This window comes from Dendrobates tinctorius, unplaced genomic scaffold, assembly GCF_039654945.1.
Source record: "Dendrobates tinctorius isolate UK_male_01 unplaced genomic scaffold, ASM3965494v1 ptg000438l, whole genome shotgun sequence".
Classification (NCBI taxonomy): Eukaryota; Metazoa; Chordata; class Amphibia; order Anura; family Dendrobatidae; genus Dendrobates; species Dendrobates tinctorius.
Genome location: NW_027362101.1, coordinates 203,684 through 220,498, shown reverse-complemented (window position 1 = coordinate 220,498; position 16,815 = coordinate 203,684). Strand labels below are relative to the sequence as shown.

Here is a 16,815-nt window from a genome sequence, read left to right as displayed (position 1 = left end):
ACAGAAATATGGCAAAAAATTTTGCAATTTTAAAACTTTAAATTTTTATGCCCTTAAATCAGAGAGATGTGTCAGACAAATATCTTAATAAATAACATTTCCCACATGTCTACTTTACATCAGCACAATTTTGGAAGCAAATTTTTTTTTTTGTTAGGAAGTTATAAGGGTTAAAAGTTGACCAGCGATTTCTCATTTTTACAACAAAATTTACAAAACCATTTTTTTAGGGACCACATCATATTTAAAGTCATTTTGAGGGGTGTACATGACAGAAAATACCAAAAAGTGACACCGTTCTAAAAACTAGACCCCTCAAGGCGCTGCTCAAAACCACATTCAAGAAGTTTATTAACCCTTTACGTGTTTCACAGGAACTAAAGCAATATGGAAGGAAAAAATTAACATTTAACTTTTTTGCAAAAAATTTAATTCAGAACCAATTATTTTTATTTTTACAAGTGTTAAAAGAGAAAATGAACCACAAAACTTGTTGTGCAATTTCTCCTGAATACGCCGATACCCCATATGTGGGGGTAAACCACTTTTTCAGCGCACGGCAGAGCTCGCAAGGGAAGGAGCACTGCTTGACTTTTTCAACGCAGAATTGGCTGGAATTGAGATCGGATGCCATGTTGCGTTTGGAGAGCCCCTGATGTGCCTAAACAGTGGAAACCCCCACAAGTGACCCCATTTTGGAAACTAGACCCCTTAAGGAACTTATCTAGACTTTGAACCTTCAAGTGCTTCACAGAAGTTTATAACGTAGAGCCGAGAAAATTAAAAATCATTTTTTTTCCTCAAAAATGATTTTTTAGCCTTCACTGTTGACTCATATTCAGTCTGTGATCTATTAGAAAAAGACTTGGGTATACTAATAGATCACAGACTGAATATGAGTCAACAGTGTGATGCAGCAGCAAAAAAGGCAAATGCAGTTCTAGGATGTATTAACAGAAGCATACAGTCTAGATCACGTGAAGTCATTATTTCCCTCTACTCCTCTTTGGTCAGACCTCATCTGGAATATTGTGTCCAGTTTTGGGCACCACATTTTAAAAAAGACATCAACAAACTGGAGCAAGTTCAGAAAAGAGCGACCAGAATGGTGACCGGTCTGCAAACCCTGTCTTATGAGGAAAGGTTGCAGGATTTGGGAATGTTTAGTTTGCAAAAGAGAAGACTGAGAGGAGACTTAATTGCTGTCTACAAATATCTAAAGGGCTGTCACATTGTAGAAGGATCAACTTTATTCTCATTTGCACATGGAAAGACTAGAAGCAATGGGATGAAACTGAATGGGAGGAGACACAGATTAGATATTAGAAAAAACTTTTTGACAGTTAGAGTGATCAATGAGTGGAACAGGCTGCCACGAGAAGTGGTGAGTTCTCCTTCAATGGAAGTCTTCAAACAGAGGCTGGACAGACATCTGACTGGGATGATTTAGCGAATCCTGCTTTGAGCAGGGGGTTGGACCAGATGGCCCAGGAGGTCCCTTCCAACTCTACGATTCTATGATTCTATGTTTTATTTTCCTAAGGGTAACAGGAGAAATTGGAACAGAAAAGTTTTTGTGCAATTTGTCCTGAGTACGCTGATACCCCATATGTGGGAGAGCTTGGAAGGGAAGGAGTGCCATTTTGGAATGCAGACTTTGATGGAATGGTCTGCGGGCGTCATGTTGCATTTGCAGAGCCCCTGATGTACCTAAACAGTGGAAAACCCCCACAAGTGACCCCATCTTGGAAACTAGACCCCACAAGGAGCTTATCTAGGTGTGTGTTGAGCACTTTGAACCCCCAAGTGCTTCACAGAAGTTTATAACGCAGAGCCGTGAAAATAAAAAGTTCTTTTTATTTCCACAAAAGTGATTTTTTTAACCCCCAATTTTTAGACCCCCAAAATAGTAAATAGTGGAAACCCCTCAATTCTTGCTCCAACCCTAACCCCAACACCCCCTAACCCTAATCCCAACCCTAATCCTAATTATAATTCGCCCTAACCCTAGTTCTAACCCTAGTCCTAGCGGAAAAATGAAAAAAAAAACAATATTCTTTATTTCATTATGTTTGCCTAACTAAGGGGGTTATTTACTATTTTTTTTATTTTGATCACTATGATAGTTTATCATAGTGATCAAAATGAATGAATGGAATCTGCCAGCCGGAGCCTGCAGATTCACGGCGGGCGCACTGTGCCTGCGCCCGCCATTTTCTCCGGATCCAAGATGGCGGCGCCCACTGGAGGACGCCGGCGGGACGCAAGACCACCGGAAGGGGACCCTGGACCACGGAGAGGTACTGGGGGGGATAGGGGACCCTATTTCTCTCGCCTCAGATATGCGATCACATCAGAGGAAAGAGAAATTAAATGCAAAATCGCGGCTTTTTTTTGCAGTCGCCGTTATAGGGTTAATAACGGCGATTGCAAAAGCGGGGTCGGCAAAAACAAACCCGATTCATGTTCTCTGGGGTCTCGGCTACCCCCTGCAGCCAAGACCTCAGAGAAAATACGACACTGGGGGTGCTATTTACTTACTCCACAGCGCAGTGAATTCACGGCGCTGTGGTTTCAGTACCCATAGGTCCCAACCCTCCCGATTCCCGCGGGACAGACCCGATTTCTGGTCCTTATCCTGCCGTCTCGGCCGGGAAGCTTTTTATCCCGCGATCGCGGTGTATGACCGCAAAATACAGCAGAGGCCGCACACAGTGTGGGGATCGCCGCGTCACATCCACAGGGTGCACAGAGCTCACCTCCAGCCCAGCCCCAGGAAGCAAGAACCCGGAACTACAGCTACCATATATCACCAAGGAGAGGTGCCCCATCCTGCAGCAAGTGCCCAGAGAGCTTGTGGTGCTGTGAGGACGCGGTCAGGTGCTCAGGTACACGGAACACGCTGAGTCTGGGGGGGACAGTGGAGTCTCGGGGACAGAGAGGTCTGGAGGGGACAAAGAGGAGTCCGGAGGGGACAGAGAGGTCTGGAGGGGACAGTGTGGAGTCTGAGGGAGATAGGAGTCCGGAGGGGAAAGTGGAGTCTGGGGGAGAGAGAGAAGTCCAGAGGGAACAGAAGGGACAGAGGACTAGAGGGGTCAGATGAGTCCAGAGGGGACTGAGGAGTCTGAGGGAGAGAAAGGAAACTAGAGGGGACAGAGGAGTCTGGGGTGGACAGAAGGGAGAGGCGTCTGGGGTGGAAAGAGGAGTACAGAGGGGACACAGTAGTCTGGGGTGGACAGAGGAGTACAGAGGAGTCTGGGGTAGACACAGCAGTCTGGGGTGGACAGAGGAGAACAGAGGAGTTTGGGGTAGACAGAGGAGTACAGAGGGGACACAGGAGTCTGGGGTGGACAGAGGAGTACAGAGGGGACACAGAAGTCTGGGGTGGACAGAGGAAAACAGAGGAGTCTGGGGTAGACACAGGAGTTTGGGGTGGACAGAGTAGTACAGAGGGTACACAGGAGTCGGGTGGACAGAGGAGAACAGAGGAGTTTGGGGTGGACAGAGGAGAACAGAGGGGACACAAGAGTCTGGGGTGGACAGAGTAGTACAGAGGGTACACAGGAGTCGGGTGGACAGAGGAGAACAGAGGAGTCTGGGGTGGACAGAGGAGAACAGAGGAGTTTGGGGTGGACAGAGTAGTACAGAGGGTACACAGGAGTCGGGTGGACAGAGGAGAACAGAGGAGTTTGGGGTGGACAGAGGAGTACAGAGGGGACACAAGAGTCTGGGGAGGACAGAGGAGTGAGGAAAAGGTGTGTGTAAATGGGTGTGGCTTAAAATGGGTGTGGCTAGGGGCGTGGCCTAAAATTTAGCGCCACCACCTTTATTCCTCTTTGCCTTCTTCAAAAGTTGGGAGGTATGAGTACCCTTAATTAAAGCCGTTAAAAGGCGTATCGGTGGTCGTTAAGGGGTTAATAAAATATTCTTGAGTTTTATATTTTTCAACATTTCTACTTAAACTGTCAATAAAAATGGCAAGCTATGTAAAAAAACTTTAATTATTTACCAAGACAATGACAGTTCACAGTCTAATAGAAAACCTTGTAGGATGAACCAGTAGTGTGCGGTGTTCAACTGTTTGTTCATTCTGCCTCCCAAATATCCAATAAAAAGAAACCAATCAATGTTAGGCTAGTTTCACACTAGCTTATTTTCCACGCAGCGCTCGGAGCCGCTAAGCCCCGCCCCCTGCCGACTCCCTGCCCGCCCCATCCGGTCATCGCCGCCTACTATCACAAACGGCTGCATGCGATCTGCGCACCCTATCTTTAGGATTTTAGCGTGCGCTCCGCACTTTTAAAAATGTGCTGGTGTGCGCCGAACGCACCATGTTGCATTTTGGTGCGCTTGGCGCACCTTCAAAAGTGCGCAGCGCACGTTAAAATCCTACTAGCGCACGGCCTGCGCACCCTATGCTAAAGATAGGGTGCGCAGATCGCATGCGGCCATGTGTGATAGTAGGCGGCGATGACCGGATGGGACGGGCAGGGAGTCAGCAGGGGGCGGGGCTTAGCGGCACCGAGCGCTGCGTGGAAAATAAGCTAGTGTGAAACCAGCCTTATGTAAGCAAAAATCATACCAATTCTCATCTCACAAAAAACAAGTCCCCACTCAGGTCCATCATCTGTCAATGGAAAAACAGATAAGGCAGGTTACAGTTAGTGCTATAGTTAGGGTTAGTGTTAGGCTAAAGATAGGGTTTATTCTAAAGTTAGGGGTAGGGTAAAGAATTAGGCTTTTCTCAATTGTCTCCCCAATAATTTGGTCACGTCAGTCATGTCAGTTTTCTATTTCCGGAAAAAGAAATAAAAAACGAATAAAATGGTCAGTTTTAATAACAGAGGAGGCTTATACACTTTTATGTTCTGACAGTGAAGAAAGTGCAGTGTCAGATGGTGATGTGGATATCGAGGGCTTTAGTAGCAGCGACAGTGATAGCTCAGAAATGAGCAGTGATTCCGGTCCATCCTCACACACAAGGACCAGTACAACAAGAAGGACAAATAGCGCTTCTGGAGAAATGTCTCCAACTCAGGGAACAATGCCCAGTACTAGCGCTGTCCCTAGTGCTCGTGAATTGGCGCACACCAATGTCCAAGGGGCTTTGCCTCTTGATGTAGCATTTCCCAGATGGGAGGCTTCGGATTCGGCTACTCCATTCATCCCTAATTTTAATGCCATTCCTGGTATAAATGTGGAGGTGGAAAATTTTGGACCAATTATTTTTTTAAATTTGTTTCTGACAGATAGCTTGCTAGAGCATATTGTCCTACAAATTCATATGTGTCCCAATTCATCAGCCAGAATCCACAATCCTATTATGTGAGGTCAAATTTATGGAACCAACTAATGTCCTAGAAACGAAAACATTTTTAGGACTTACATTCGCTATGGGGCTTGATAAAGAAACGAGCATTCGGTGCCATTGGTCCAACTGCCCTGTTCAAGCCACCACTATGTTTTCTGCCATTCTTCCTAGGACCCGTTATGAAATGCTCATGAGATTTTGGCATTTTAATGACAATAGTCAATGCCTGCCCAGAGATGTCCCTGAACATGACTGACTATTCAAAATCAGACACATCATCGAAGACTTGACAGAAAAGTTCATAAAGCTTTACACCCGAACAGAAAACATTTCCATTGATGAGTCCCTTGTAAAATTCAGAGGAAGACTGCACCTCAAGCAATATATTCCTTCAAAGAGGGCAAGGTTCGGAATAAAGCTCTATAAAATGTGCGAGAGTTCAACCGGATACACATCAGCTTTTCACATTTATGAGGGGAAAGACAGCCAACTAAACCCACCAGGAGGCCCTACTTATCTGGGGACATCTGGAAAAGTCGTTTGGGAGCTGATAACTCCATTTTTACAAAAAGGCTGCAATCAATATGTTGACAACTACTACACCAGCATACCCCTATTTATAAGTCTGGTTGAACATAACATAGGGGCTTGTGGGACCATTCAACACACAATCATTAGTCAGCAAAAAGTTCCGAAAGTGGCAGTCAGGGTCTTTACACAATGGAGAGCTGCTTGCCCTTAAGTATAAGGATAAAAAAGATATTTTTATCCTGAGCTCGATCCACACAGATGCCACAAGGGCCACTGCAGACCAACAGGGATCCACTACTCCAAAACCTGTGTCTGTCATTGACTACAACAAATATATGGGGGTGTGGACCTTGCAGATCAGGTTCTACAGCCATACCAGGTATCAAGAAAATCATAGATCTGGTATAAAAAGTTAGTCATGTATTTGTTTCAGGTGGCCACATATAATTCTTTTGTGTTATACAAAAAAGCCGGAAATGCAGATACTTTCCTTGATTATCAGGAAAAGGTCACTGAAAATCTTGTTTTTGAAAATGTTGTCCCCGCCAATCCTTTAGAATCTGAAGATGTCAGAAGACTCACTGAGCGACATTTTATTGCACTCATCCCAGTAACTGAAACAAGAAAGAACCCCCAGAGAAGATGTCGTGTATGTTCCTAGAGAGGAATGAGGCATGATCCCCGCTATTATTACCCACAATGCCCATCACTGCCAGCCTTATGCCTCCATGACGGCTTTACAATCTTCCACACAGAACCACGTTTTTGAACTGTTTTGACATTCAAGCATTTGGTTTATTTAGTGACAGACACATTTGAGTAGAGCTGATGTAACAATTTCCGGGGGTAGGTGGGGGGAGGTCTCCAGAGACACAAGCTGGGCACAATATATTGGGCACTACAATGACATTTTTGCAATTTTTGCTCTGAAACTTCCACTACGTGTTTCTGGAAATCATCCATGTAGTGAAAATCGTCACTATATCCATAGATGAATTATCAGAGGGGTGTCATTTCCAAAATGGGGTCACTTCAGGGGGGATTCTGTTGTTCTGGCACTTAGCGGCTCTCCAAAGTACCATAACAGCAGAATCCCCCCTGAAGTGACCACATTTTAGAAATGACACCCCTCTGGGAATTGGAAATGACACCACCCTGTGAATTCATCTATGGGTGTAGTGACCATTTACCTATCTATATATTTTCCAATGTAAAATCTGGGGTTAAAACAACATTTTAGTGGTAAAAATGTAATTATTTTTTCTTCACTGGCCAATGGTATAATTTTCTATGGAACAGCTGTGGGGTCAGTATGCTCACTGCACCACAAGAAGAATTCATTCAGGGAAGTTTTTGGTAAAATGCAGTCACTTTTGGGGCCTTATGCTTATCTGGCACCTCAGGGGCTCTGATAATGTAACATGTCACCCACAAACAATTCCAGCAAAATCTCCTTTCCAATATGACGCTCCTTCCCTTCCAAGCTCTGCCATGCGCCCAAACAGTGGTTTACCCCCACATAAGGGGTGTCAGAATACTCAGGACAAATTGCACAACAACTTTTGCGGTCCAATTTCTCCTGTTACCCTTTGGATAAAAATTGGAGGGCGAAAATAACTTTTTTTTTAAAAAAAAAAAAGATTTTTTATTTTTACGTTTCTACGTAATTAACTTCTGTGACGCACTTGGGGGTTCAAAGAGCCCACCACACATCTAGATAAGCGCCTTGGAGTCTAGTTTCAAAAATGGGGTCACGTGTTGGGGGTTTTCACTGTTTAGACATGTCAGGGGCTCTGACAATTTGACATGTCACCTACAAACAATTCCAGCAAAATCTGCTCTCCAATATGGCGCTTCTTCCCTTCCAAGCTCTACCATGCACCCAAACAGTAGTATTCTCCCACATGTGGGGTATCGGCGAGCTCAGGTGAAATTGCACAACAAATTGTATGGAGCAATTTCTCCTGTTACCCTTATGAAAATGCAAAATATGGAGCTAAAATTGAATTATTTGTGAAAAATGTTATTTTTTTATTTTGACAACTCTACGTTATAAACTTCTGTGAAGCACCTGTGGGATCAAGGTGCTCAATACACATCTGGATAAGTTCCCTAAAGGGGTCTAGTCTCCAAAATGGTGTCTCTTATTGGGGGTTTCCACTGTTTAGGCAGATCAGGGGCTCTCCAAACGCGACATGGCAACCGCTAATTATTACAGCATATTTTACATTCAAAAATCAAATGGCGCTCCTTCCCTTCCGAGCCCTGCTGTGTGCCCAAACAGTAGATTTCCCCCACATATGGGGTATCGGCATGCTCAGGAGAAATTGCAACGCAAAATTTATAGTCCATTTTCTCCTATTACCCTTGCGAAAGTAAAAAAAAATGAGGTTTAAAGGAAAATTGTTGTGATGGTGGGATCTGACACTGATGTTCCTTGAGCTTGAAGTTCACCTTTTGTTTAGAAGTTTTTCTGGACTCTTTTGTTACCATTCGTATTATCCATCTCTTTGATTTGCCATGAATTTTCCTCCTGCGGCCACGTCCAGGGAGGTTGGCTACAGTCCCATGGAGCTTAAATTTCTGAATAATGTGTGCAGCTGTAGTCACAGGAACATCAAGCTGCTTGGAGATGGTCTTATAACTTTTACCTGTAACATGTTTGTCTATAACTTTCTTTCTAATCTCCTGAGACAACTCTTTCCTTCACTTCCTCTGGTCCATGTTGAGTGTGATACACACCATGTCACCACACAGCACAGTGAGTATCTGCAGCCTCTATACAGGCCACTCACTGATTCCAGGATTGTAGACACCTGTGATGCTAATTAGTGGACACTCCGCGATTTATCATGTTCCTTTTGTCACATTATTTTCAGGGGTACCATCATTTCTGTCCAGGCCTATTTCATGAGTTTTATTTTTTTTTTTAATTCTGTGGAAGCATGGCCGAAAAGCAAAGCAATGTCTGACTTTCATTTGTTCATTTTCATAGATTTTTGATAGATTATTACTTTTGTCAGATTCAAGTTATTTCTGTGACCATTGTGGGTTTTTCTCTCATTAAACGAGGGGTACCAACAATTTTGACCCCGTGTGTATAGATTATAACCATCAGTGAATTAATTTATAACATGGAATCACTTTATGGGGATTTCTACTATTCTGGTTTTCTGTCATTTAGTTATATTAGGGCTTCTGCATATGGTGTGTCCAATCTCATCTGGGATCTGTTCCTGCTGTCCAGCTGGAGTAATCTGCTCCCTACTTCAGCCAATTGGAAAGTACCACACCCTACTAAAGCGCAAAGCACATGGCCGGAATCTGCCAGATACAGCGCTGTTCTCCTCTGGTTTATTCCTCTGTGCTCAGCTTGCGGCTTGTGTATTTGTTTCCTGCTGTGACCGTGGCCCGTTTACTGACTACTTTGTGTCTTCTGATTCTGTATTCTGTCCTTCTGGTTCTGACCCGGCTACCTGACTATTCTTCTTGCCATCTAACACCACAGAATAGCAGGTAACACCATGGTCCAAGCCTAGGGGTCCCTGTGTAAGGTCAGATCCATGTAAGGATGTTAAAGGGTGATGAGCAAGGCAATCCTTGGGATATGGAAAGCAGAGAAGATAGTGACATCCAGCAAAATGTCACCGGTGATGGCGGCGCCTGCGCAGTATCATCTATAAGTAAGAGATAGAGGCTACTGCGCAGGCGCCGCTGGTGTCATTTTGCTGGATGTAATTTTTTTCTAAGCCTCACATTATCCACAATATTATAGGCATTATCAACAAAAATATCAATGCTATTATATGCATTATGTAATAATGGGGGCAGGTCAGTGAGGGATCAGCGACATGTCATAAGCCAATACAGATGAATATGTAATCAGAGCACCACATAAAGCCCCGCCCACAGCCCCACCCACAGCCCCGCCCCAGAGCACGAGAATCTCATTGACTGACAACTACAAATACAGATTACACAACAGTAAACCAGAGTTGCCCTCATTTATGGTGGACCATTGGAGCTACTATGGATCCTGAGCAGAAGATTACAGAAAATAATATTGCTCCCCATTTCAGGAGAGATTGTGCAGTAATCTGAATTCCTTAGGATCAGAAACAATGTAATTTATGACGTGGAGGGAATCCATGACACCAGGGCTGGAGCCAACACATCTCCTGCAGGCGGGAATAAATGTATATTACAGCCATCAGCCACGCACAGCTTAGAGAGGTGAGTTGTGAAATACTCACCAGGATTTGAGTACCGCGAGTACCAAATCCTAACAAGTATACTCGCTCATCCCTAGGAACCATGAGACATTCAGCAGCACAGAAGGGAGAGAAGATTCATCCGATAAGATCTCAGGGATCTAGGAAGCCAACAGCATCATTACCCTCCGCTTTCTCTTACAGGCCCAGCATAAGATTTTTCTTCAAGTGATTTTCTATCTTGTCAGCACATTCTACGTACGCTGTCATTTGGCTTTATAGTTACAGATCTGGGCAGGTAACGGTCAGCGTCTCCTAATCCCAGGAGTTATGTGGATCCTCCAGGTTGTAAGTTCTATAGAAAAGGGCTTTCAATGCCCAAAGTCATTTGAACAGTTTTAGGTGGAGGAGAATGTTGTGGTCTAGAGGCAAAATGGTGATCATGGTAATACGGCCGGACTACACCACCGATAAAGCAGCCACAGCCGGTGACTGAGAGGAATCTGTGACTTCTCTGCATTCAGTGGTTACTACTCACCTGGGTAGTCATATGTGGGAATCTCCTCTTTACACCGCTCATCATCTCTCACATATGTCTCTGTAGTATTAATATGGGTCAGATCTTCACCCTGAAACAAATATTGTAAAAGTCACCGACAGATGGAGAAGTCCCATCTATGATCAGCTCTAATCCTGCCATCTCCACCGTTCTCATTACACAAGTATAACACATATAATACTGGTGGATAAAACAAGACTGAGCACAAGACCTTCACAGCCGTCTACACATCATAGGGGAGATCTCCTGACACCTTCTCTCCATCTACCTGATGATCCTGAGGAGCACTGGGATCTTCTTGTTTACAGTCCTGTGGAAGAAGAGGACGGGGACATCTCTCTGGTGTTGTCCTCTTACTGGATAGATCTGGAGGAAACACATACAGGGACTGAATTCATTCTCTACATACAGATAATTATAGGCCGTGTGTATTTAGTCCTGTCTATTACCTGGTGATGTGAGGGGCTGGGGAACCTCCATTATGACGTTCTTGTACAGATCTTTGTGTCCTTCTAAATACTCCCACTCCTCCATGGAGAAATAGACAGCGACATCCTGACACCTTATAGGAACCTGACACATACAATGATACCGTCATCCCCCGATCCCTTCATAGTGTTACTGTATAATGTCCCAGCATTCCCAGCAGTGTCACCTCTCCAGTCAGCAGCTCAATCATCTTGTAGATGAGTTCTAGGATCTTCTGGTCATTGATGTCCTCATGGATCAGGGGGTGAGGTGGAGGCCCCGTGATTGGGCTCAGGGGTCTTCCCCATCCCTCAGACACAAGGTCCTGACAGCGATCACTAGAGGTCTTCTTCACCACTGTGTAATCCTGGTTATGGAGAGACACATTAATAAATCTCACTACAGACATTTCCAGAGTCCTCACCTCTCCAGTTCTGTCCATCTGTTATTCCCATAGATAAGAATGATGTAATGTGACGTCATCAGAATCTCTCACCTCTCCAGTGAGACGGAAGAGGATCTCTAGGGTGAGGTGTAACATCCTCTCCGCCATCTTGTCTCTGTCCATATCCATCCTTGATGGGTAAATCAGGAAAAATTCTCTTTTGTAGAAGATCTTCACTGAGAGGATCCGATATTGTAGAGACCTGAATGAGAAGAAGATGATCCGATGTAACATCATAAGAATCCTGTGTAATAATACACTTACTGGAGATAATAAGGGAAACATATGAGGAGATTTATTATCTTACAGGGTTTAGTTTTCTTCCCTGACATCTACTAATAAAACCTATATATTTAGGCCACAGACAACAAGCAGTTTCCTCCTCGGAGTCGGCAGCTGAACACGTTCCTCATAGACTCATCAGCGTCACCATCAATTCCCATCAGAGTGAAGGAACATCGCTCCTCTATTCAGCTCTATGGATCCAGGATGAAATCCACTGCGGCCCCTGCAAGAAAAGAGCGAAGTCTGGTGAGACCCCCGAGGCCGGAGATTTCTACAGCTGCTCTGTGCGCACAGGACCTGTGATGAGGTCACAGGAGGGGAGGAGTCAGGGGTCACATGATCAGGGGCCTCAGTGTGTGCAGGACTCTGCTGTGCTGGTTGTCATGGTGCTGGATGAGGGGAAGTTTCTGTGTGGGGTCAGGAGGGGTTTACAGGGTGGATGTAGCAGAGCCGTGTGTGTACGCGGTGTACTGAGCGGAGCCGTGTGTGTACAAGGTGTACGGAGCGGAGCCGTGTGTGTATGAGGTGTACGGAGCGGAGCCATGTGTGTATGAGGTGTACGGAGCGGAGCCGTGTGTGTATGAGGTGTACGGAGCGGAGCCGTGTGTGTACGAGGTGTACGGAGCGGAGCCGTGTGTGTACGAGGTGTACGGAGTGGAGCCCTGTGTGTATGAGGTGTAAGGAGCGGAGCCGTGTGTGTACGAGGTGTAAGGAGCGGAGCCTTATGTATACGAGGTGTACGGAGCGGAGCCGTGTGTGTATGAGGTGTAAGGAGCGGAGCCGTGTGTGTACGAGGTGTACGGAGTGGAGCCCTATGTGTACGAGGTGTACGGAGCGGAGCCGCGTGTGTACGAGGTGTAAGGAGCGGAGCCCTATGTGTACGAGGTGTACGGAGCGGAGCCGTGTGTGTATGAGGTGTAAGGAGCGGGGCCCTGTGTGTACGAGGTGTAAGGAGCGGAGCCCTGTGTGTACGAGGTGTACGGAGCGGAGCCGTGTATGTACGAGGTGTACAGTGAGAAGCTGTGTTTGTCTGGACCCCTCTGTGTACTCTGTATACCCCCATCTTCGGTCTCAGACCCCACAGTGTGCCCTGTATACACCGTATACCCCCAGCTTCGGTTGCAGACACCTCCTTGTACGCTGTATACACCCGTATACCCCCAGCTTCAGTCGCAGACCCCTCAGTGTACGCTGTATACACCTGTATTCCCTCAGCTTCGGTCGCAGACTCCTCTGTGTACTCTTTATACAGCCGTATACACCCAGCTTCGGTCGCAGACGCCTCTGTGTACACTGTATACACCCGTATACCCCCAGCTTCGGTCACAGACCCCTCTGTGTATGCTGTATACACCCGTATACCCCCAGCTTCGGTCACAGACCCTGCATCTCTCACTCTGTAGAATTGACGCCGGACACACACGGTAAAACTGTGGTCATCGGTCTCTCATCTCTCACACTTATACTGATAACATAAGATGGAGTCAGACGAACCCTCCTACAAAACATGAGAGCAAAGTCATTACTACAGGACTGTGTGAGAAAGGGATTTATTCTACAAGAAATGCTGGGGCCACAAATGAGAATAACATAATGTCGTTCATCTTCTCTTTCACCATAGTTATTGACAGTGAGGGCGACTTCCACTTTGCCACAATGTGGATTTTAGTGGCCGTACATAAGTAGTTTACTAGCTTCTGAAAGCTTTCTGGAAGCTGGGAAGGCCTGGTTCCCTGTAAAAGGTTCCAGATCAATCGGTCCACCATACATCTGTGCTATCAGATGCGTCACCTTATCCCAAAGCCCAGAAACCACCATACAAGACCACCAAATATGTCTCATGTCACCAGATATTCCACAGCCCCTAAAACAGTCTCCCAAGATTTTAGGAAAAATGCTGTGAATTTTTTCCGGTACATAATAAACTCTGTGCAATAGTTTTAAGGAGGACTCCACAAGGGAAGTCTGGTGACTACCTCTTGATATGGTGTCATAATTGACTGTTCAAACCCCAGATCCTCCTCCCACTGTAACATATACTTTTTTATCATCTTGTGGAGAATATATAGCATAGTAGATCAATGAGATCGTTCCCCTGCCCAAAGGGTCATTTCGACATTTATTTTCAAAACTGGTTGCCCTGAGAGTAGTACCGCTCGGGAGGATCTGCTTTGCAAAGTGGAAGATCTGGTTCAATTGCATTACCTCCCTAACTGGAGGTTCAAATTTGTGAACAAATTCCTGTCTGTCAAGTAATTTGGGGAACACAAATGTTTAAGTACATGAATACCTTTCAGCTTCCACCAAGAAAAAAATTTGTGTCTCAAGGCCTGGCGGGAACATGGGGTTTTGTAATATAGCTGTCAGGGGAGAAGGGCTTGATTGTAAGTTATATTTAAACCGGACTTTCCTCCAAAGAAGCAACGAGTGGACTGTAAAAGGAGCCACATTCATTAACCCCCGTGGAAGTCGGTCTGTGGTCCACATTAGGCCTGATAAAGAGAATGGTTTGGAGAGAAATGATTCCAGAATAACCCATCTCGGACTATTGGGATATGAACACGCACTTATTAATGGAGCAATCTGTGCCGACTTGTAATAAAGTGTAAAATTAGGGAGGGATAAATCCCCTTCTTTTCTATGATGGATCATAAGTTTTTGCACAATTCTGGGTTGTTTTCCGAGCCAAAGAAACTTAGACATCATAGAGTGTAAATGAGTGAACGTACTGGCTGGTACCATAATTGGGAGGGACCTAAATAGATATAAGAAGCGAGGCAGTGATACCATTTTTAATGCATGTATTCTGCCGAGCCAGGATAACTTTGAGGAAGCCCATCTATCCAGGTCCCTCTGGAAGTTTTGGATCAGTGGAGTGTAATTCCACCTAAACAGAGTTGACCTGTTGGCTGTTAAGTTGATACCATGATATGTTAGATAATGTTCTTTATGTATAAACCCAAAATGGGATGCTATATTAGTTTGCTCTGTCTTAGGAAAATTTACAAATAATGCATCGGATTTATCAATGTTAATCTTTAACCAAGTGATGGAGTGTAGTGTGGGGACTTATTAATGTAAGCAGGAGATCATCCGCAAACATCCGTAATTAAGGAAACCAGGATGGATGAACACAGAACTTAAGCACATGCTAAAAAGGAAGAAAGAAATGTTTATAAAATGGAAAGAGGGAGGCATATCTAAAGAAAAATATAATGCTGTCTGCAGAACCTGCAGGGCACAAATCAGATTATCTAAAGCTGACAATGAATTGAGACTTGCAAGAGATGTCAAAAGCAATAATAAAGGATTTTGGGGATATGTCAAAAGAAAAGTCAAAGATGCTATAGGATTTTTACAGGATGAAAATGATGAAATGGTAAGACAGGATGTTGAGAAGGCTGAACTTTTAAATTCCTATTTTGCATCTGTTTTCTCTCAGAAAGGAAATGTAACATCAACTGTTCTTCCCTGTCCTATTAATGGAATAGAAGAATCCAGGATATCTATAAACAAAAAGATAGTGAGGAAACACTTAGCTAACCTAAATGAATTCAAGTCTCCAGGTCCAGATGAATTACACCCCAGAGTGCTGAAGGAGATAGCAGAAGAAATTTTTGAACCCCTCTCCATAATCTTTGAAAATTCTTGGCCAACAGGAGAAGTCCCAGAAGACTGGAGAAGAGCAAATGTTGTTCCTATCTTCAAAAAGGGGAGGAAGGTGGACCCAGGCAACTATAGGCTGGTGAGTCTGACTTCTATACCAGGAAAGATCTTTGAACAAATTATTAAACAACATGTATGTCAATACCTGGATAAGAATGAAGTGATTAAACAGAGTCAGCATGGGTTTGTAACTAACAAGTCATGTCAGACTAACTTAATTTCCTTCTATGACGGAATCACTGATTGGGTGGATCAAGGAAATGCTGTAGATATAGTATATCTTGACTTCAGCAAAGCATTTGACAAAGTATCTCATACAATCCTTATTGAAAAAATGACTAAGTATGGAAAGGACAAGGCAACTGTTAGGTGGATTCATAACTGGCTTAGTGATCGGACCCAAAGAGTGGTCGTAAATGGCTGCACATCCAGTTGGAAGAATGTCTCAAGTGGGGTACCACAGGGCTCTGTCCTGGGCCCTGTATTGTTCAACATCTTTATCAACTATTTAGATGAAGGAATTGAGGGTAAACTGATTAAATTTGCTGATGACACAAAGCTAGGAGGGATAGCTAATACTAGAGAAGAGAGAGAGAGGATTCAAAAATATATAAATAAACTGGAGCAGTGGGCAGCAACTAACAGAATGGTTTTTAACAGGAAAAAATGCAAAGTACTACATCTGGGCAATAAAAATTAAAAAAGCATATACAGAATGGGAGGAATAGGGCTAAGCAACAGCACATGTGAAAAAGACTTGGGTATACTAATAGATCACAGACTGAATATGAGTCAACAGTGTGATGAAGCAGCAAAAAAGGCAAATGCAATTCTAGGATGTATTAACAGAAGCATACAGTCTAGATCACGTGAAGTCATTATTGCCCTGTACTCCTCTTTGGTCAGACCTCATCTGGAATATTGTGTCCAGTTTTGGGCACCACATTTTAAAAAAGATATCAACAAACTGGAGCAAGTTCAGAAAAGAGCGACCAGAATGGTGACCGGTCTGCAAACCCTGTCTTATGAGGAAAGGTTGCAGGATTTGGGAATGTTTAGTTTGCAAAAGAGAAGCCTGAGAGGAGACTTAATAGCTGTCTACAAATATCTAAAGGGCTGTCACATTGTAGAAGGATCAACTTTATTCTCATTTGCACAAGGAAAGACTAGAAGCAATGGGATGAAACTGAATGGGAGGAGACACAGATTAGATATTAGAAAAAACTTTTTGACAGTTAGAGTGATCAATGAGTGGAACAGGCTGCCACGAGAAGTGGTGAGTTCTCCTTCAATGGAAGTCTTCAAACAGAGGCTGGACAGACATCTGACTGGGATGATT

General features: G+C 44.3%; 2 protein-coding genes across 2 annotated transcripts in view; one reads left to right on the top strand and one right to left on the bottom strand.

Moving 5' to 3' along the window:
* Window positions 1-16,815, top strand: part of LOC141077350 (uncharacterized) — a 103,909-nt gene that overhangs the window by 69,209 nt on the left and 17,885 nt on the right. The window lies entirely within an intron of this gene.
* LOC141077349 (gastrula zinc finger protein XlCGF66.1-like) lies at window positions 11,045-11,759 on the bottom strand. Its single transcript, XM_073564230.1, has 3 exons — window positions 11,577-11,759; window positions 11,268-11,447; window positions 11,045-11,185 (listed from the first exon to the last, which is right to left on the bottom strand). Exons 1-3 carry the CDS (start codon window positions 11,757-11,759, stop codon window positions 11,045-11,047), a joined length of 504 nt encoding a protein of 167 aa, XP_073420331.1.

Bases quoted from the DNA above. Each gene is read 5' to 3' on its own strand.
- LOC141077349 (XM_073564230.1), bottom strand. From the start codon at position 11,759: ATGTTACATCGGATCATCTTCTTCTCATTCAGGTCTCTACAATATCGG. The intron at 11,448-11,576 runs GTGAGAGATTCT...CTCCATAACCAG, and splicing joins TCTTCCGTCTCACTGGAGAG to GATTACACAGTGGTGAAGAA. The intron at 11,186-11,267 runs GTGACACTGCTG...TGTATGTGTCAG, and splicing joins TTGAGCTGCTGACTGGAGAG to GTTCCTATAAGGTGTCAGGA.